The 20,872-nt window shown below is 38.3% G+C and overlaps 1 protein-coding gene across 9 annotated transcripts in view; it reads left to right on the top strand.

Moving 5' to 3' along the window:
• The window catches only part of DROSHA (drosha ribonuclease III), a 134,118-nt gene that overhangs the window by 94,328 nt on the left and 18,918 nt on the right, over nucleotides 1-20,872 (top strand). For 7 of the 9 annotated variants that reach the window (XM_037990725.2, XM_037990724.2, XM_073014816.1 and 4 more), the window contains 8 exons: nucleotides 927-986; nucleotides 2,336-2,435; nucleotides 6,563-6,665; nucleotides 8,661-8,731; nucleotides 16,334-16,378; nucleotides 17,853-18,010; nucleotides 18,997-19,113; nucleotides 19,487-19,592. In XM_037990725.2, the coding sequence (XP_037846653.1) occupies nucleotides 927-986; nucleotides 2,336-2,435; nucleotides 6,563-6,665; nucleotides 8,661-8,731; nucleotides 16,334-16,378; nucleotides 17,853-18,010; nucleotides 18,997-19,113; nucleotides 19,487-19,592 (760 nt within the window). The remainder of the gene's footprint in view (nucleotides 1-926; nucleotides 987-2,335; nucleotides 2,436-6,562; nucleotides 6,666-8,660; nucleotides 8,732-16,333; nucleotides 16,379-17,852; nucleotides 18,011-18,996; nucleotides 19,114-19,486; nucleotides 19,593-20,872) is intronic. The other 2 variants (XM_007961276.3, XM_037990732.2) reach the window with 1 other exon arrangement.

Consider the following 20,872-nt stretch of genomic DNA (forward strand, 5'->3'; position numbering starts at 1 on the left):
AAAGGGGCAGTGAGAGAAGCACGTTCGTACTGAGAGGAGGTGCTCCATTGGCTTCACTGAGACGCAGGAGGAGGTTTTCCATGGGCCACCTTCTTGGTCCTTTCCGCCTTGTAAGCGAACATGAGAAAATAACAGCCTGTGAGATACGACTTCATCATATAATTAAAGTGTAAATAAAGTGTAATCTGTGCACTGAAGGGGAAGTATTAATTTTGATGAGTGGCATCGGGCAGGGCTTCATAAAGAAGATAACATTTTTGCTGGGCCTTGAGGGTGAGTAGATTTTCAGCGTGGCTCATTGTATGGGAGAGAGTAGAAGGCTCTGGGGTGGCAGGGAGCTTGGCCTGAAGAGGCACACTGAGTGTCTTAGGTGATGCCTCTTTCAGAGAATGGCAGGGGTTTTGGAGCAGGGCCCAATGAGTAGATAGGATAGGATAGGAGTGGGTAATGAGGCTAAAAACGTAGATTACACTTATTTTGAAGGACTTCAGATGCTAGGTTGAGTGTAGAGTTGGAGTGATGTGGAACTGGCTTTAGGACATTGTATCAAAACGAATTTTTCAGTGGTCAGAAAATCCACTGAAGGTATTCTTCTGTCTTCTACCTGATAGTAGTAAGGAAATACTCACGATTGTTAGTGAGATACCACTTTGAAGGCTCTGGATGCTTTAAGTCTGGTTCCCAGGGGAAGGAAGCCCCCTGGTAGAAAGCCTGACCCACGTGGTGTGAAGGAATGCACCCCTCCTTCCCATCAGGCAGGTGCCAGGTGCCTCTGGGCTAAGATGGTGGTCTGTGCTCTTAATTATGAGGAATAGGGAAGGTGGTTTGATTATTAAAGGAGCTAACCCTCATGTGCTCTTTTCTTGCGGGGGTGGGGGAGAGTGTTAGTATGCTATATTAAGTAATCTTCTTAATTCCCATTGTAGGATTAACCACAATGAGCGGTTGGAATTCCTGGGTGATGCTGTTGTTGAATTTCTGACCAGGTAATTAGGCTTTTTTGTTTTTTACAATTCCTCAATAATTACATTTTATAGGTAACATACTTATTACATTGCTTTCTTTGTAATTAGCCAAATAAGGCATTGATACACCATGTATTTTATCTGTTTTGTAGAGCTCAAAAGCCACACGTCTGTGGCTCTTGCCCTGACAACTCGCACTCACTGATGCTGTAATGAGTGAGATTACAAGATGAAAGGCTGGTGTCTCTGTCCTGTCAAGTATATGTTAAAGTTGCTTACAGCCACAAGAGATCAGCTTGTCTTGGTCTAGATGCTTCAGAGCTTATATTCAATTTGTAAAGAAAGGGGTGATATTTTAAAATGTCATTTCAACTTCTAGGATTTGTCTTTGATCCCTTTCTTACTCTTTCTGATCTCAAGGGAAGTAAAGCTTACAAGTAATTTTAATGACCAGATTTGTGTGTGTATGTGTGTGTGTGTGTGTGTGTGTTTCTCTCCAGAAGTGTTTTAGGATCCTTAATTTGAAAGTAGGGGTAGGACGCCAGGCACACTGACTCACGCCTGTAATCCCAGCACTTTGGGAGGCCAAGGCGGGTGGATCACCTGAGGAGTTCAAGACCAGCCTGGCCAACATGACGAAACCCCATCTCTACTGAAAATACAAAAATTAGCCAGGTGTGGTGGTGCGTGCCTGTAGTCCCAGCTACCTGAGAGGCTGAGGCAGGAGAATCGCTTGAACCTGAGAGGTGAAGGTTGCATTGAGCTGAGATTGTGCCACAACACTTTAGCCTGGGTTACAGAGTGAGACTCTTGTCTCAAAAAAAAGAAACGAAATAGGGGCAGGAAAGTGTGTGTTGCTTTTCTATACTGACACAATTTCTCCTTTAAAGGGAGACAATACATGCTTCTCTTGGAACTCTCTTGAGATGTTTTTTTTCTCTTTAGGTTATTTCTTTTCACAAGATGGACATAATCAGGAGAAGGGACTCCTCTCTCCAGGGGCCACACATAGCCCAAGGAAAAGCATTTGTTTCACTCCCAAGTTTTAGTATTAAATGTGTTTACTCCTAGAGTGTGTAATTGATTATTCTGCTCTTTGTTGTCATCAGAGAACAGATTTCAGAGAAACCTTTTAACAGAAATAAATGTGAAAATATGAGTGAATGGTGCCTTCTAGGTTTAAGCACATTCAAATATATTGATCTTACCATTTAACTTTTAAAGACTTTAATCAGATCCTTTAGTTTGATTCAGCTGATATCCATTGCACAGATACTGTGTGCCAGCCCTGTTTCTGTGACTCAGAACCACAGACAGAATGTTGTGATGCATATTTATTCATGTACTTCCTTTTTTTTTTTTTTTTGTAGTGTCCATTTGTACTATTTGTTTCCTAGTCTGGAAGAAGGAGGATTAGCAACCTATCGAACTGCCATTGTTCAGAATCAGCACCTTGCCATGCTAGCAAAGGTACAGAAAACATCTGCAGCATTTGTAGTTATGTCTGACATGCTCTTCTGCGGCCCATGCATAATTTTGCATTTGAATAAGTAACTCTTTAGGATATATTAGGGGTGTTAATATTTTACAGACCAGGAAGTATTTTTTGTTGGGTTTTAAGGATCCAGTCTTACTAGTTTTGTTACCTTTGTGAGTTTCACCAGCAGCTAATGAACTCCACAGTGAGGTAACTTGAGAACAGATGAAGAAAAATTTGACAGATGTGCATGAACTGAGTTAAACATTTGAGGAAAAGGAACATGGGAACAAAGCAAAAGAAATGAAATATGCTGTATTTTCCCTTTGTGTAATATTTCTGTAGTACATTTGTTTCTAATTTACGTTAACAAGCCGAATGATAGTTTTGAACAGAAGATTACAGACCATTTTTTACCCACTAGGGGTACTTTCTACACCTTTGAGAATCCCCCAAATCACAAATCCTATTAAGATTTAGGGCTTAGGCTGTTCCCCTAGCCTCATTGACTTAGCTCAGTAACTAACAGAACCTTTTTATAATTCAGATAAACGTGATCTGATTTGATGTTTCCATCTCCATATGATGTCTTATTAGAATAAATCATAGCTGATAAGCACATGGACACTTGCACTGACTCATCAGGGTTCCAGTCCACACTCCTCTTACAAACAGGTGGCTATGGACAAATTGACAAATTGTTGTTCTCTTCTCCAAGCCTCTGCTTTCTCATCTGTAAAACGGAAATGACATTAGCCCTTGGCACACAGCCTGGTTGTGAGAATTAAATGAGATTATGAGCTTTAATGACATCATTTATAAAGTGCTAGGCATAATACTTATTTATAGTAATTACACAAAGATGTTAATAATTTTGTAGGGGCTGTTTTTATTGATGCTACCCATGTTCTTGTGATAAATCCTTACATTTTTGTAGACCTTTGGGTTTATTTAATAGTAGGTAGAGTGGTGGCTCTTAAATCCCCAAACACTGAGGAGCCACTGGAAAAACTTTTGTGGGTTTTGCCTAATTTGTGTCTTTTCTTCATTTTGATATAAAAGTTTGATTTTGATAGAAAGAGTAAAGCTCATCCTAGGTTTATGACTGGTTTCTTAATTTGATCTTGCCAAGGCATTAATTATATTAAAAATGTGGTTAATTTTAGCTTATGTGTTAGCAATAACACAGTTTTATTTTATGTGATAACATCATCATTGTAGCTACAGTGGTAGGCTTGGAACTGGTTTTGGTGGCATTTGAGAAAGTAAATACTGATGTCTTAATGAAAACCTGTAAGCAACCAGGTAAGCTAACTTGGTTTTGGCAGGCTCACAATGAATGAAATTTCACAACTCTATGTAAAACTGCTTAAGTGATTGGTTGATTTAATTGTCACAGTGCTTCCTGATCATTCACGTAAATGCCACTGGAAATACATATTAATAAGTAGGTTGTCACTCCTTTCCTTATTGTTTTTAGTTTAGGATGTAATGGAATGGCATAAGTATTTTTCAAACACTTATAGGGAGAATATTTACGAAGTGTAGGGAATTGCCGTAGCACGAAACAGAAGCTATTATATAACCCATTGGGTGCTGTACAAAGCCATGACTAATGACAGAGGTGGCTAGTTTCCCCCTTCAGGGGTTTCTATGTGGTCTTCTTCCACCAAGCCCAAGACTTGCCATTGCCATAGTACTCAACACCCATTGGCTGCAGCAGAAGCCTGCGGCAGTCCCACCTTTTTTCTGTCTAGACCAGTAGTCCTTAACCATTTGGGAGGGGAGGGAATTGATGGAGAATTGTTGACCCCCTTTGAGAATCTAATGAAAGCTCTAGGTCACCTTCCAGACTAATGAACATTTTAACACATAAACAGTAGTATACCACTCTATTCTTTTTAAAAGTTGTACTGATGCCAGGCGCGGTGGCTCACGCCTGTAATCCCAGCAGTTTGGGAGGCTGAGGCAGGCGGATCACGAGGTCGGGAGATCGAGACCATCCTGGCCAACATGGTGAAACCTTGTCCCTGCTGAAAAATACAAAAAAATTAGCCTGGCGTGGTGGCAGGCGTCTGTAGTCCCAGCTACTCCCAGCTACTCTGGAGGCTGAGGTAGGAGAATGGCGTGAACCCTGGAGGTGGAGCTTGCATTGAGCCTAGATCGTGCCATTGCACTCCAGCCTGGGCGACAGAGCAAGACTCTGCCTCAAAAAAAAAAAAAAAATGTTGTACTAATGCCTACATGGAAAAATAAGGATATAGAGTAGAGACTAGAAGAAGTCAGGAAATTCACATCGCAGCACTCCAGAATACAGTAGATGTTTAGAAGATAAAATATGGCTTGCAGTCTGCTCGCAAGCAGGGCTCCAGAGACAGCAAACAATTAGATTTTCCCAGTGAAGTTGTGAAACAGATGAAATTTACATATTCTAGTATAAACTCTTGCACTTTGGGATCAATTTTTAAAAAGATATTTTCTGCTATTGCATTTGTGGTAGTCAAAACTCATTTGAGTATATTTTATAATCACGGATTTCAAACAGTACAAAATACTACAGCATGTATGTCTTATTTTTATTGTCTTTGTCTTTTTCCATTATGAGTAAATATGGATATTTAAGATACATACTGAGACACACAAAATCTATGTCTTTTGTCTGAGGACTGGTGGAACTCACATTGTCCTGGGCTGTTCATTGACTTGTGAGTTGTTCCATGTTATGTGGCACGGTATTGCTTAGTATTTATTGAATTGAATTACATGGTAAAGGAAATGGATTTATTGCATATTTATGCAATGTTTGTCTCTTTTTTATGGAAAGAATTATGATTTCCATTTATTCAATCTCAGGAGTTGTATAAAAAATATTCTTTCGCATTGTGTCTAGTTCTAAAAGGCTGGAATTGATTTGTATGTTGTAATGCCATGGGATAAGAAATAAGCAGCTACAGAGATCAAAGTAAAGGAAAATTACGAGTAAGATAGTGAAATGAATCCAGAGGTAAAGTTAGCACACACTGACATATTCATCAGTCCTACACCTAGAACTGGGCTACAAATTTGGCTCTAAACTCTTTTGAGGCCAAATCAGAAAAGGAAACACAAAGCACTACGAGTGCTATTTTCAAAGCCCTTAAGATCAATCCAATTCATTGCTCAGAAGGTCTCACTGAACCCACAGAGAGAGATGAGTATGGAAACCTCATAAGGGGGACACAAGTGCAGAGATATCGGGATCCCCAAATCCTCACAAAAAATAAAAATAAAAATAAAGATTTAGAAGTGTAAGGCATTTTGAAGTCTTCTGAGGATCCTCACTCTACCACATAAAAATCTATTTTGGGCCAGGTGTGGTGACTCACGCCTGTAATCCCAGCCGTTTGCGAGGCTGAGGTGACTGCATCACCTGAGGTCAGGAGTTTGAGACCAGCCTGGCAAACATGGTGAAACCCTGTCTCTACTAAAAATACAAAAATTAGCTGGGCGTGGTGGCGGGTGCCTGTAGTCCCATTTACTTGAGAAGGTGAGGCAGGAGAATCTCTTGAACCCGGGAGGTGGAGGTTGCAGTGAGCCAAGATCATACCACTGCACTCCAGCCTGGGCGACAGAGCCAGATTCCGTCTCAAAAAAAAAAAAAAAAAAAAAAAAAAAAATCTGTTTTTTATGGTGCTGACATTGTCAGTACCACATGACTTGAGTCAAAGACGTAAAACTGACCTTTAGAAGTTTGTGTTAGGTTTGTAATTCTCTCCATAGGCATATTGGATGAACCCAGGGGATTATGGTCTCATAGCAGAGTCTTATTCCAGCCTGGGCTAGTGCTTGGTCTGAACTTGGAATTGGAAAGTTCAGATCTGATCAATTCTGAACCCTGCTTGAACTATTGGAGGTTGTAGAAGCCTGTTTGGGAAAGAATTGAGTTGGTGAAAACTGAGCTGTATTTATAGGACTTCTAATGCATGTTAAACTAAACTGTCTCTTAATATACTCGTATGGATTTGTAACCATTCCCCTGCCCCCATCTCGTTTCCACACCAACCCTCTGCAAGAGATGGGGAGTTCCTATGGTTAAGATTTTGGCAAACTTTCTTACATTTTGTCATTGTGAATTTTGTAGAAACTTGAACTGGATCGATTTATGCTGTATGCTCACGGGCCTGACCTTTGTAGAGAATCGGACCTTCGACATGCAATGGCCAATTGTTTTGAAGCATTAATAGGTAATTTCTCTCTTCATAGTCTACTTTCTTGCATGTCTAAACAGTCTGGAGAGCACATAAAATTTTGTGTGGAAACTTGGGACAGAATTACTTGTTCCCAAAGTACAGGACGTTCCTAGTATGACACCTACCACCTTATAGTTATTTCAGTTCCTTCAGAGCAGTGAACATGCCTCTTTTTTTTTTTTCCATTCTTACTGCCTGAATTGGTGTCTTGATGTCATGTAGATGCTTCGCATTTCATGAATTGAAATGAGGTGAATTAATATGGAGATGGATTACTTTCCAGATTTGAGTCAGGATCACATACATAAACGAACAGATTAGGTTGCTGAGAGACTCCATTGTTGCTTTTGATTAAACTATTCGTAATATTTCTGTTTTAAACATCTTGAAAACACCACATTTTTAAAACCCTACCCAGGGTTTGAGTCTGTATAACTGTTACTGATTCACTTGAAGCAAGACTGATGTTGACATTTCACTCCTCACTCAGGCACTTTACTTCCTTGGCTTCTTTTTGATTGTAACCAGAATTAGCCATTGGTACAGGAAAGTTATGAAGAGTTAATTAGCTGGTGATTGCAAGTATGTTTGCTTTACAGTGAAATGTTACAGTAGAATGACAATTTGATTTTTTTTTTTTAAGGTAAATGATCAAGTACATTTTAGCTTTCAAAGGGCTTTGTTCTTATCATTTTTGCCCTCTTCCTTTGAAAATGAATATAAAAGCTTCTCATTGTAGTTTCATGCTTATGATAGTGGCAAGAGAATGTTTAATAATTATCCACAGTCTTTTCACAGCTATGTCTGTTTTTCACAAATATGTCTATTTTCAAAGAATTTGTCGCATGGAATTACTTTGCTCTATACACATAATATTTTTGACAGTTGGTGTTACCATTGCCTCCAGAACCAGTCAGACATGATTCAATTTCCTGTTCCATCATTTATCAGATCTGTCTTTGGCAAGCTACCTAATCTCTTTGATCCTCAGTTTCCTCATCTGTGAGATTGTGAGATGGAGATGGTGTCACTTACCTTGCAGAGCTGTCGTAATGATCTTAATATCTGATTCTGGCAGCATCCAATCCAGAGCAAAGTTCTACTTCCTTAAGCTGTCCCCCCAAATCAATCAATATAAGCTTAAATCCTCTAAGTCTTTTCTAACATCCTCCGACTGAGGTACCCCATGCTAGTGAAGATAAGAATGTGGAAATGCTTTGCATGGTACCCAGGACATAAGTGGTTCCCCAACCACAACAGTTACTACCACTGTACTCTGACTATCATTGTTACAACTGTCAATAAATAATAAATGTCTTTAGTTGTCAAAAGCCCTGGTAACTAAGTGCCTTAACATTTTACATGGAAAAGCAGCCTTTCTGAAGACAAGTGTAAACACTTGATTTCAAGAAAATATGACTACTCCATTGTAATTGATACCAGTTAAAATGTTACCATAGTACTTCCTGGTTATGATTCATGAGTGTGTGTGCCCAGTGCTTCCAAATTAAAGGTAAAGCTACCTCTGATATTTTATTTGCAGATGTCTTCATTGATCTAGACTCAGGTTTTGTCTATTAGGTTTTTTTTTTCCCCTTAGGTATTTATATATATTTGATTGGAAACGTAAACTATAAATACATAAAATAAAACTGAACATTTTCTTTACTAAAGTCCAGTATTTGTGCATTGTTCCCTTAGTAAGGTTTATACCTTTACCCTTCATGATAGTTAATATTTGGCCTCTTTTACTTACAATATTAGATTTAGATTTTAGTAAATTGAATTTCGTATTATTTCAGTCTAATTTGTAACACAAAGCATAGCAAAAAGAGGAAATATGTCACCTTTAAGACAATTGCTTCTGAACATGTTGATTTGTTTTCTGTGAGTGGTTTTTGGCTTGCGTTTTTGCTTTTTATAGAGATAGGTCATTTTCTTTGACTGTTGATGGAGACTCTCTTTTGGCGTTCTCTGTTTTTCATCTAGGAGCTGTTTACTTGGAGGGAAGCCTGGAGGAAGCCAAGCAGCTATTTGGACGCTTGCTCTTTAATGATCCGGTATTTCTTTCTTTTTTTTTTTTTATTATTATTATCATACTTTAAGTTCTAGGGTACATGTGCATAACGTGCAGGTTTGTTACATATGTATACTTGTGCCATGTTGGTGTGCTGCACCCATCAACTCGTCAGCACCCATCAACTCGTCATTTACATCAGGTATAACTCCCAATGCAATCCCTCCCCCTTCCCCCCTCCCCATAATAGGCCCCGGTGTGTGATGTTCCCCTTCCCGAGTCCAAGTGATCTCATTGTTCAGTTCCCACCTATGAGTGAGAACATGTGGTGTTTGGTTTTCTGTTCTTGTGATAGTTTGCTAAGAATGATGGTTTCCAGCTGCATCCATGTCCCTACAAAGGACACAAACTCATCCTTTTTTATGGCTGCATAGTATTCCATGGTGTATATGTGCCACATTTTCTTAATCCAGTCTGTCACTGATGGACATTTGGGTTGATTCCAAGTCTTTCCTAGTGTGAATAGTGCCACAGTGAACATACATGTGCATGTGTCTTTATAGCAGCATGATTTATAATCCTTTGGGTATATACCCAGTAATGGGATGGCTGGGTCATATGGTACTTCTAGTTCTAGATCCTTGAGGAATCGCCATACTGTTTTCCATAATGGTTGAACTAGTTTACAATCCCACCAACAGTGTAAAAGTGTTCCTATTTCTCCACATCTTCTCCAGCACCTGTTGTTTCCTGACTTTTTAATGATTGCCATTCTACTGGTGTGAGATGGTATCTCATTGTGGTTTTGATTTGCATTTCTCTGATGGCGAGTGATGATGAGCATTTTTTCATGTGTCTGTTGGCTGCATAAATGTCTTCTTTTGAGAAGTGTCTTCATATCCTTTGCCCACTTTTTGATGGGATTGTTTTGTTCTTGTAAATTTGTTTGAGTTCTTTGTAGGTTCTGGATATTAGCCCTTTGTCAGATGAGTAGATTGCAAAAACTTTTTCCCATTCTGTAGGTTGCCTGTTCACTCTGATGGTGGTTTCTTTTGCTGTGCAGAAGCTCTTTAGTTTAATTAGATCCCATTTGTCAATTTTGGCTTTTGTTGCTGTTGCTTTTGGTGTTTTAGACATGAGGTCCTTGCCCATGCCTATGTCCTGAATGGTATTACCTAGGTTTTCTTCTAGGGTTTTTATGGTTTTAGGTCTAACATTTAAGTCTCTAATCCATCTTGAATTAATTTTTTTATAAGGAGTAAGGAAAGGATCCAGTTTCAGCTTTCTACTTATGGCTAGCCAATTTTCCCAGCACCATTTATTAAATAGGGAATCCTTTCCCCATTTCTTGTTTTTTCTCAGGTTTGTCAAAGATCAGATGGTAGTAGATGTGTGGTATTATTTCTGAGGTCTCTGTTCTGTTCCATTGGTCTATATCTCTGTTTTGGTACCATTACCATGCTGTTTTGGTTACTGTAGCCTTGTAGTATAGTTTGAAGTCAGGTAGCGTGATGCCTCCAGCTTTGTTCTTTTGACTTAGGATTGTCTTGGCAATGTGGGCTCTTTTTTGGTTCCATATGAACTTTAAAGCAGTTTTTTCCAATTCTGTGAAGAAACTCATTGGTAGCTTGATGGGGATGGCATTGAATCTATAAATAACCTTGGGCAGTATGGCCATTTTCATGATATTGATTCTTCCTATCCATGAGCATGGTATGTTCTTCCATTTGTTTGTGTCCTCTTTTATTTCACTGAGCAGTGGTTTGTAGTTCTCCTTGAAGAGGTCCTTTACATCCCTTGCAAGCTGGATTCCTAGGTATTTTATTCTCTTTGAAGCAATTGTGAATGGAAGTTCATTCATGATTTGGCTCTCTGTTTGTTTGTTACTGGTGTATAAGAATGCTTGTGATTTTTGCACATTAATTTTGTATCCTGAGACTTTGCTGAAGTTGCTTATCAGCTTAAGGAGAAGTTGAGCTGAGATGATGGGGTTTTCTAAATATACAATCATGTCATCTGCAAATGGACAATTTGACTTCTTTTCCTAACTGAATACCCTTTATTTCTTTCTCTTGCCTGATTGCCCTAGCCAGAACTTCCAACACTATGTTGAATAGGAGTGGTGAGAGAGGGCATCCCTGTCTTATGCCAGTTTTCAAAGGGAATGCTTCCAGTTTTTGCCCATTCAGTATGATATTGGCTGTGGGTTTGTCATAAATAGCTCTTATGATTTTGAGAAACGTTCCATCAATACTGAATTTATTGAGAGTTTTTAGCATGAAGGGCTGTTGAATTTTGTCAAAGGCCTTTTGTGCATCTATTGAGATAATCATGTGGTTTGTGTCTTTGGTTCTGTTTATATGCTGGATTACGTTTATTGATTTGTGTATGTTGAACCAGCCTTGCATCCCAGGGATGAAGCCCACTTGATCATGGTGGATAAGCTTTTTGATGTGCTGCTGGATTTGGTTTGCCAGTATTTTATTGAGAATTTTTGCATCAGTGTTCATCAGGGATATTGGTCTAAAATTCTCTTTTTTTGTTGTGTCTGTGCCAGGCTTTGGTATCAGGATGATGTTGGCCTCATAAAATGAGTTAGGGAGGATTCCCTCTTTTTCTATTGATTAATGATCCGGTATTTCTATAGAATCATTCGATTTTTTTGTTATGTATCATTACAGAAAATTTTATTCAGCTGGTCTTTGTAATTTGAAGAGAATATAGGAAAACAAAATAGTCAGATCTACCATAGATGGAACATTTCAAGTACACCAAAATGGCTTATTCAACTCTTGCAGATGGAAAGTTCTGTGGACCTTTACACAAGCAGTTTTTCTTTCGCCTGAAACCTGTCTTTCCTCATGGTCACTTATAAATTAAATATGGATACAAATGTAATAGGACTTCACTTCATTTTGAAGTGTCTTGAAGTTAATTACGATTTTATATTTTAGAATCATTGGGTATCTACCCCATGCAGGCTTAGTTGAAGTGATAGCCTTTTGGCTTTTCTGTGTATGATTTGTTTTTACGTAAATTATGTAGACTAGATAAATGTTTGTTTATTTTTAAAAGTCAGTTCATAGGGAGTTTCTGATAGGGCTATGGATAAAGCATATGAAAGTACTTTTTTAAAAAGCAAATTATAGTTTAAGAAAAAATGATAGATTCTAAAATAGTTTCTGTTGTTAACTTAAATATTAAGCTATTAATATTGCCAGAGATACCTTTTTAATCCTGCATATAATAGAGCACTCTGGATGCTTTCTGCACCAAAACAAGTCAATTTAACATTTAAAGGGAGAAGCAACTCTGTATTCCAAATTGAAATGTCATTATAATTGAATGAAATAGCCCTCATGGAGCAATAAAGAACACGGGAAGCCAGTTTTAAGCCTCTGTGAAACCTTCAGCTTAAATGGCTGTCAGACGTTATTACTGTATTACTTTGGGTAGTTTTTTTTAAAAAAGGATCAATAGTTTTGGAAAATATGACCTGGACAATGTTCATATCTGAGAATTTGATTTTTGTATTTGTTTTTCTAGAGATATGTGATGATTTTTATGTGTGAATTTCCTCCTTATGGGAAGATTATCTAGAGATGTTCTGTGTCCCCCATTTTTGTCCTGCACATCTAAACACATGTGCATCTTGATTTGCATCTGTACCAGATGGTTTGTGTTTTAAGACCTTTTCTCAAATCTTAAATTTTCTTTGTTCTGGCCTTCACCTTTTGTGGGTCATTTCAGCAACCTCTTTGCTCTCTTTCCTTCCTGCCATCTTGCCTCTGTGTCCCCCAGACCCTTTAGACTCCCTCCCCCACCCCGACCTCTTCCCTGTCCCCTTCTCCCATCTTACCTGCATCCCCAGTCCACTGTGTTCTGTTGTTCTGTTTTGCTGCAGTTTTCTACTTGTCGTCTTTAATTGCATCAGTCGGTGTTTAGATTCTTTTCTCTTTAAACTGCCTCTCTCCCAGTTGTCTACTTAGTGAGCTTATCTTGTGTTTCCAGTACCTAGTGCAGTGCTGGCATGTGCAGCGTTTAATACGTATTTGTTAAAAGAGTGAAGTGAGTAAATGACTGGATTAAAAGCAGAGTCTGAATATTATCTTACAAATGGGGTGATTGAGATTCAGAATTTGTTTTAGTATGTCTTTTGTGAAACTGTACAAGGCTCAAAATGTATGGGTTTTCCTCTAGCATTTTGAAGTACACAAACTTGGACACTAACTCATTTGACATCTCCATTTTGGTTTCCACCTATTAGTTGTAGCATGTGAGAGATGTTAGTGAACCAATGTACTTCTTTTTTGAATAAGGCGTCATGAAAGCCTAATCAGCCAAAGACAGCCAGGGACAAACCTGTAGGCAACAAAGTCAGGTGGATTGGCTGTGTTATTGGGGTGGAGAGAGACATCCTTTGTGAGGCCTGGGCTGGTGCTGAATAATTCTCAGGAGGTTCTTGGCTGTGGCCAGTTTAGGAGCAGCAAGAGATTACTCTGGGATTGGGTGCTGTCACAAGGCAAGGGCAGCTTGGAGATTGAGTGTCTGCAGTGATCCCTAGTCAGAGGGTCATAATGGCATTTTTCAGCAGCTGCAAGACCTTGAGGGAAACATTGTTTCCTGTTCACTTTGCTGCTGGCTTTATCTATGTCTGTCTGCTCAGCCCTGTAAACAGCAGGACTGGTTTTTTCTTTTTCACCCTGAACTGAGTTTTACTCTTTCAGCCCCAGTGTTGCTGGTTGTGTATTTTGGTCTTTGTGTAACTCTTCATGTTTGACCCAGTACATTCAGATCCATTGTTTCATTTTGATTATGTTAATGGCCCGCTTAGAAAGATAGAGTGGTGTTAATGTGATTTTTCCTGTGCCCTGCTTTCCACACCTTTTTTCTTTACACATCTGTACCAGTACCTCTGACTCAGGCCTTTTCTCTGGAGCTCCAGAAATAGGAAAAAGTGTCTTTTCAAGTTGCCCCTGGGCACCTTCTCATCGGTGTTCCACAGATACCTCATTTCAACATGTGTAATATTGAACCCATCACTTTTAACCCCCAAACATGTTCCTCCTTCCTTATTTTTATCTTCTAAACCAGAAACCTTAGGATTTATTTTTGTCCCTAAGCTTTCTTCTCCTCTTATCTGATCAATTGCAAGATTCTATCAATTGTGACCCTAATATTTCTTGAATTGCTACCCTACTGCTTTCATTTTTGTCCTCCTCATTTCTTACTTGAACTCTTTAACCAGCTGCTATCTCCCACTGCTCCAGTCCATCATTCATACCACATTTAGTGTTGTCTTCTTTTCAATATGCAGATTTGGTTATGGCCTTTCTTGCTTAAAATCTTTGGTTACAGCTTCCCAAGCTCTATATACTACATAACATAGCATTTAATAATTTTCATAATCTGACTCTCAGCTGTTTTTTAAATCCCTCTTTGTGTCATTCACTAGGAATCACCTTTTCGTGCCTGTGTACTTTAAGACTTCTTATTTGTATGTTTCTGGTGCCCTGTTTTTGATTCTCACTCTCTACTGATTGGCCAAAATCTTCATATTCTCAGGACACATCTGAAGAGTCATCTCCTCTTTGAAGCTTTATCTGACACCTACAGGCAGTTTTCCTAGCACTTACATGTTTTTGTCTCATTATTATGAGACTTACCACAATGTATTAAATTGCATTTACTTACCTTCATTCTTTCTCACTAGGCCCCTTTAGGACAGGGCTAGATATTCAGTAAAAACATGTTGCATGAACAAATGACCTGATCAGAATATTTTCCAGAAGAGCCAGCTAAAGGTAGAGACCTTGTCTAAGGTCCTTGAGCTAATAAATGGTAGCACTGGGGTTCCAGTCTAGATCTTTTCAATATATTTCCCCTGACACCAAGGTGCAGCAGAACCCTATCTCAGTGTCTACGGGGTAGAAGAGAGGAAATGCACAGGTGCATTAGTCTGGTCATGGGGTGTTATGCTATTACACCAAGATGGGTGGCAGCAGACATGAAAGGAGAAATCACAGTCTTGTTTGAGTATAAGACATGAAGGCGATAGAAGAAAGGTGAATCAAGATCCCTGGGAATTTTGAGCCTTGGAGACTGGGGTTGGTTGGAAGAGATAGCTGTTTATCATTGTTGTTGTTGTCATCATTATTAACAGTAGTATTTTCTGTGGGCCAGCTCTGGGTTTAATACTTTGAGTGCATTGCTCAGGGTGTTCGTCAGAGAACAGCTTGAGTAGGTCCTACAATTCTCTTTGTCTTAAGCTTGAGGACATGGAAGCTTAGGTTAAGTGATTTGCCAAGATGGAATCAGGATTGAACCCAGGCAGCCTGACTCCTGAGCCTGCCATCTTCTGTAACAGCTGCTCTAGTTTAAGGAGAAAGGCGAAAAGTTATCATTTGGTCATGTTCCATATGGGGTAATAGGTGCCCATGTGATATTTAGAGTTATGGACTGGGAGCTTAGGTAAGACGTCAGTGCTGCAGCAGAAATGAATGAGTAATCCAAACTGTAGTAAAGCATTGAAAATAGTGGAATTCTCCAGTGGAAATGGTAATGAATAGGTCAGGCAAGGGGCTGAAGTTTGATAAATGTCCACTTAGGGTAAAAGGAGGAAGAAAAAAAGTATTGAGAGAAAGTTGTAAGAAGGTAAGAACAATCAATATAATTTGCACTACAGAGATTTCAAAGGAAAGATTTCTGAATTGGTTAAGAGAAGTCCTTTAAAGTGCCCCAAAGAAAGTTTGACGTTTAAATGCTTTTAAAAAATATTTAAAAAACCCTGAGTGTATTTTATTAAGATATCAGTAGTACAAGAAATACTAGGTATTTTACTTTATCACCCTGTGTGTTACAAGTGGTACTAAATTTTCCTATACTTCTTCCCCTCTTAAAAAAAAAAAAAAAAGTTTCCTCTTAAAGAATTTTTTTGTTATTTATTTCAGAAATCTAACATCAAGGTCGGCAAGTAAATTCAGTCAGAGGCTCCCTAGAGTCTGAAACTAAAGGAAAAGCACTTTAATCCTGAGGAAGTTCTCCTTATAACTGCCTCTAGATTTAACTCAGTGGATAAAGTAATGTACTAGGCGTTTCCATAAAATTCACTCATTCCAGTAGTTCAAGTGAGGATTTGTAGTGACCCGCTGTAAAAGCATGATCTCATAAACATAAGATCTTATGAAGATGATGTGGGGCCTTTTCCACTCCATCTTAAAATAGCTCAGATGATAATGAATTAGTGCCTAAAATAAAGGACATTTGAAATTATTTTTAATTACAAAAGGCACAGCTGATGCACATTTCTGGATAATGGTAAGAAAAAAATATGATTAAAAGAACAGCTTAGTGCAGTGTATTAGGTTAAGCAAATGTGTAACTTAGTTTTAAAAGGTGTCTGACTTGTGGGACTAGAGGTGGCTCTTTTTCCCCCTAGCTTAATAGGCTAATTAGAGTCACTACAGGCGGTTTGAGTGGTGAATACACTTAAAAAAAAAATTAGTTTGCCAGCACTATTGAATTTGCCATAAGTGGAGTCAGCTTCTGAAATAGTTCAGTATTTCAAATAAAGACATTTTATTTAGTACTCTAGAGTGCGTTAAATGGCTCCCTTGAGCATTAAAGGCATCACTCCATTTTCCAGGACCTGCGCGAAGTCTGGCTCAATTATCCTCTCCACCCACTCCAAGTAAGTATGACCTCCCTGTCTGCAGTGAGCTTTATGACTCCAACTATTCATGTTACTTTCCTTTGCCTTTTTTTCCTCTCCCACTTTTATCTTTTGATTCTCTTCAGTGGCATTATGCCTTTAAGCTGAGGTGTCAGACCTGGGAAACTTTGGAACAATAGTAGAATGAACCCATGCATTGTGTTTATGTGGTCGGAAAGGGGTAGGGGGAGCACTGGGAGTCATCCTCCCTCAACGAGGAAGGAAGAGCTACTGTGTAGTTATGGATGCCCCACCACCACCAAAAGGTGATATTCAAAGTGTAAAATGTTGACTCCAGTGTATCTACACACTTGCTATTGCAGGGAAAGTGTTAATAGTATGGAAGCAAATCTGAGGATACTAAAAAAGTAGAACAAATACTAAATTAACATTGTTAAAGTATAATCTGATCTGGATCTTAGAAATTTAAAGCTTCAATTCAGAATGTATAAAACCTACTATAAATTTAAAAATGAGTACAATGTGATAGCTTTTCAATCAAGATTTTGGAATTTAAAAGCCCTACTTATGGTGATGACACCTATTTCCCCAGATGGTTTAAGAATTCTTACTATTTTTACTTTGGGATATATGCATATATGTAAACATGCATATGTATCTTCATATACATATTTTTATATATGTATATAAAATAAATATAAGAATAATTAGTAGTGGTTGAACTCTCATAAGAGGCTTTACAGTAAGAAATGACATTAATTCAGATTACTTTAAAAATGTTTTACTAATACATGACTGCCCAAAGTTGTTGCAAATGTTCATTTTAATCACACTTTTCATATTTGCTCTCTGCCAGTTGTTAAAGGCTCATTGTTGGAGCACCACCTGTCTAGTGGTATAATAATCTCCAGTGTACATTGAATTCTGTTTTAATGATTCTCATTGCCAAAATAGGTTGGTCCCTAGAAAACACAGTAGTCAAATTACTTTAATGCAGTAGTTTTTGAAGGACAGACCCAGACCAGCAGCATCTGCATCACCTGGGAACATGTCAGGAAGGTGGATTCCCAGTCTTGATTCCAGACATAGGAAATCAGTAACCTTGGGGACAGGGCCCAGCTGACTGCATTTAACATGCATGCTAGAGTTTGAGAACCATTGTTTTACTAGATATATATATTCTCTACCAGCTGTTCTTCAGCTTGCATCTCCTTGGAGAGTTAGTATAATACTTGGATTCTGAACTATCTGTGTACAGTACTTGGCCTTGAAATTTGATAGAAGATTGGAAAATATTATTTGAACCTTCTTTAAATATTAGATTTGTTTGCCATTCAAAGAGATGAGAAAGGAACTTCCATGCTTTATTGGCATTTCAGAAATTTTTGCTTATGGGAGAAGGAATTTTACAAAACACCATCCTAGAATTGATCATTACACTTATAACCAAAAGTGAAAAAAATGATTTTTATTTATTTCTATTTTCCTGTAGCTACAAGAGCCAAATACTGATCGACAACTTATTGAAACTTCTCCAGTTCTACAAAAACTTACTGAGTTTGAAGAAGCAATTGGAGTAATTTTTACTCATGTTCGACTTCTGGCAAGGGCATTCACATTGAGAACTGTGGGATTTAACCATCTGACCCTGTGAGTGAAAAGTTCTCATGTTGTCCCAATGTGACCATTTAGACGAGGCAGTCCCAGACCTTTGGAGCATGCCCTTCGAAGGAATTGGGATTTCCAGTATATTTCCAGAAAAGCCACACTGCGAGATGGGTGAGCAGACAGACCCCAGTGTGGACCCGGGGTTATGCTCCAATCCAGTGTTGTTGGTTCCATTGTCATGCATCTTGGTTTCCCTGTGAAGTTTCAAGAGAAGTGTGAAGAAAGTATAAACTTTTTCCCAGCAGGGACAGATACTAAATATTTTAGGTTTTGTGGGCCATGTGGCCTGTGTGCAGTGATTTGACTCTGCCGTAGTAGCATCAAAGCAGCCACTGATGAAATGGAAGTGAGTGAACATGGCTGTGTTCCAGTAAAACTTTATCCTTAGAAACAGTCCGTGGGCTGGATATGGCTCTCTGACCCCTGCTGTAGATGAGTGATTTGAAGGTGAGCTAGTGAAACAATTAAGAAAATAAGCAAAATTTTACTTCTTTGGGGTTGTTTTTTGTTCATTTTTTAACTCCCCTCTTCCAAACCAAATATTCCCAACTCTCTTTAAACTGTAAAGATGAAAGATTATCATAGTTTTTTTGTTTTTAAATTTGGATTCCAGCTTTGAATAATGGAGTATGTTATTTCTTTTTCTTTTTCTTTTTCTTTTTTTTCTGACAGATCTCATTCTGTTGCCAAGGCTGGAATGCAGTGGCATGATTACGGCTCACTGCAGCCCTTGACCTCCTGGGCTCAAGCACTCTTCCTGCCTCAGCCTCCTGAGTAGCTGGGGACTATAGCTCTGTCCCCTATGACTGTAGCTGTGTGCTACCATGCCTGGCTAATTCATATATACACACACACACATACACACACACGGCTAATTTTTATATATATATGGCTAATTTATATATACATATGGTTAATTTATATATATATATGTATGTATGTATGTATTTTTTTTTTTTTTTTTGTAGAGATGGGGTTTCTTCATGTTGCCAGGCTGATCTCAAACTCCTGGGCTCAAGTGACCCACCTGCCTCAGCCTCACAAAGCACTGGGATTAGAGCCATGAGCCACTGCACCCGGCCAGAGTATATATTTCAATAAGTTTAGCAAAGAAAATTCTTGGACCTGTTTGCTTTCTTTCAAGACTGTTGTTTGTATTATGCTTGATTTTTCAATTTATGCTCTTCAGCTTCTGACCAGGCAGTGTTTACCAGTCTTGATTTTGGCAATCGTTTAATGCTTAGATAATATTCACTTTATTCTTCTTTAAAACTCAACCTATATTAACTCAGATCTCTTCTCAATCGAGGGGCCTTAGGGAATTGTATTTGGTTTTGTGCTTTAAAACAAAATGAACACATTGTCTTTTTAAGTCATGCCTTTTTAAAAATTCTGGGTGTTTTTTTTGAAATCCATAAATGGTTATTGATTTCTTTACTTTGATATTTCTTTTTCCAGAGGCCACAATCAGAGAATGGAATTCTTAGGTGACTCCATAATGCAACTGGTAGCCACAGAGTACTTATTCATTCATTTCCCAGATCATCATGAAGGACACTTAACTGTGAGTTTGTTAAATCACTTCCTCCAATAAGATTGCTGTAAAATAGAGTGAAGATTAGAGGGGTCAAATATATATCTATGTGATTGATTTCTTCCTCTTAGTGACTTTAGCTTATCATATGGCTTTGTTCATTTCATTGTGCAAATTGTATACAAAGCACATACGCAATGAGAGCTCATTTTATACTCTTTTATTTACTGACCGCCTACTCTGCAAAATATTGAGCTAGGCCTCATGGAAGGAGCAAAGATAAATTGACACCAAGTCTGTTTACAAGGAACTTAAAAATTATTAGAGATTAAAGCTTAAATAAATAACCACAAAATAAAGACTATACTCTCTATATATCATGTGTTTATACATGTAAATAGATACACATGTATAAACCTGGAACCATAGAAAGCATAAGTTACTATAACTAAATGCAAGGTAGAACATGTTAAATATTATAAAGAAGCCTAGGTAAATTGCTGCACTTGTGCAGTTTAGGAAAATACGAGGTTTCTTCTATCTGTGGAGTTCAAAGAAAGCTTCATGGGTATAACGATGTTTGGGGCTTTAAAGACGGTTGGGATTTGGCGGGAAGAAATGTCTATGCAAGGGCAGTACACACACTGGGACTGCAGAACAAAAAGGCATGGCATAAAACAATGAGAAGACTGAGAGGCAGTAGGGACTTAGTTTGGTTAGACCATGGCAGAGTTGAAAGGGAGTTACAGAGACAAGTTTGATTTGTAAACAAAGTGAAATGGTCCCCATGCCTCTTAATTTTGGTTTCATTTTATAAAACTTTCGTGAGCTTTTTTATTTGCGCATACTTTTTTTACTCTGTAAAACCAGTCAGTAATATCCTGAAATAGTGAACAAAACGTCCAGAAGGAGGTCATGATAATCTCTTAAGGCACAAGGAGTAACCTTTGAGAAGTCTCTTGAGGATTGGACATTGAGAAAGCAAATACTTTATTGGGCAAAGAAAAATATTGGTACACTACAAGATACTTAGTGCAGTCTGTCTTTATTATGTTGAAGCAGATAACAAGTCTTTCAAACTTTGCATCTCTACGGTTTTTATGTGTGTTCTGCTTTGAATAGAATTGGATTTTATCTTTGTAACTGTGAGCCCTGGAAATAGTTTATGCGAGACATAAATATTGGAACTAGAGAGAATATGGTGACTTGGCTGTTTAGATGTCATTTTTCAGTGGAATTTCTAAGCCTAGCATTCATTCACTCAATGAGTATCTCTTGAGTTCCATCATAAGTGCTGAGGAATCAACAGT

Source organism: Chlorocebus sabaeus, chromosome 4 (genome assembly GCF_047675955.1).
Source record: "Chlorocebus sabaeus isolate Y175 chromosome 4, mChlSab1.0.hap1, whole genome shotgun sequence".
NCBI classification, from domain to species: domain Eukaryota; kingdom Metazoa; phylum Chordata; class Mammalia; order Primates; family Cercopithecidae; genus Chlorocebus; species Chlorocebus sabaeus.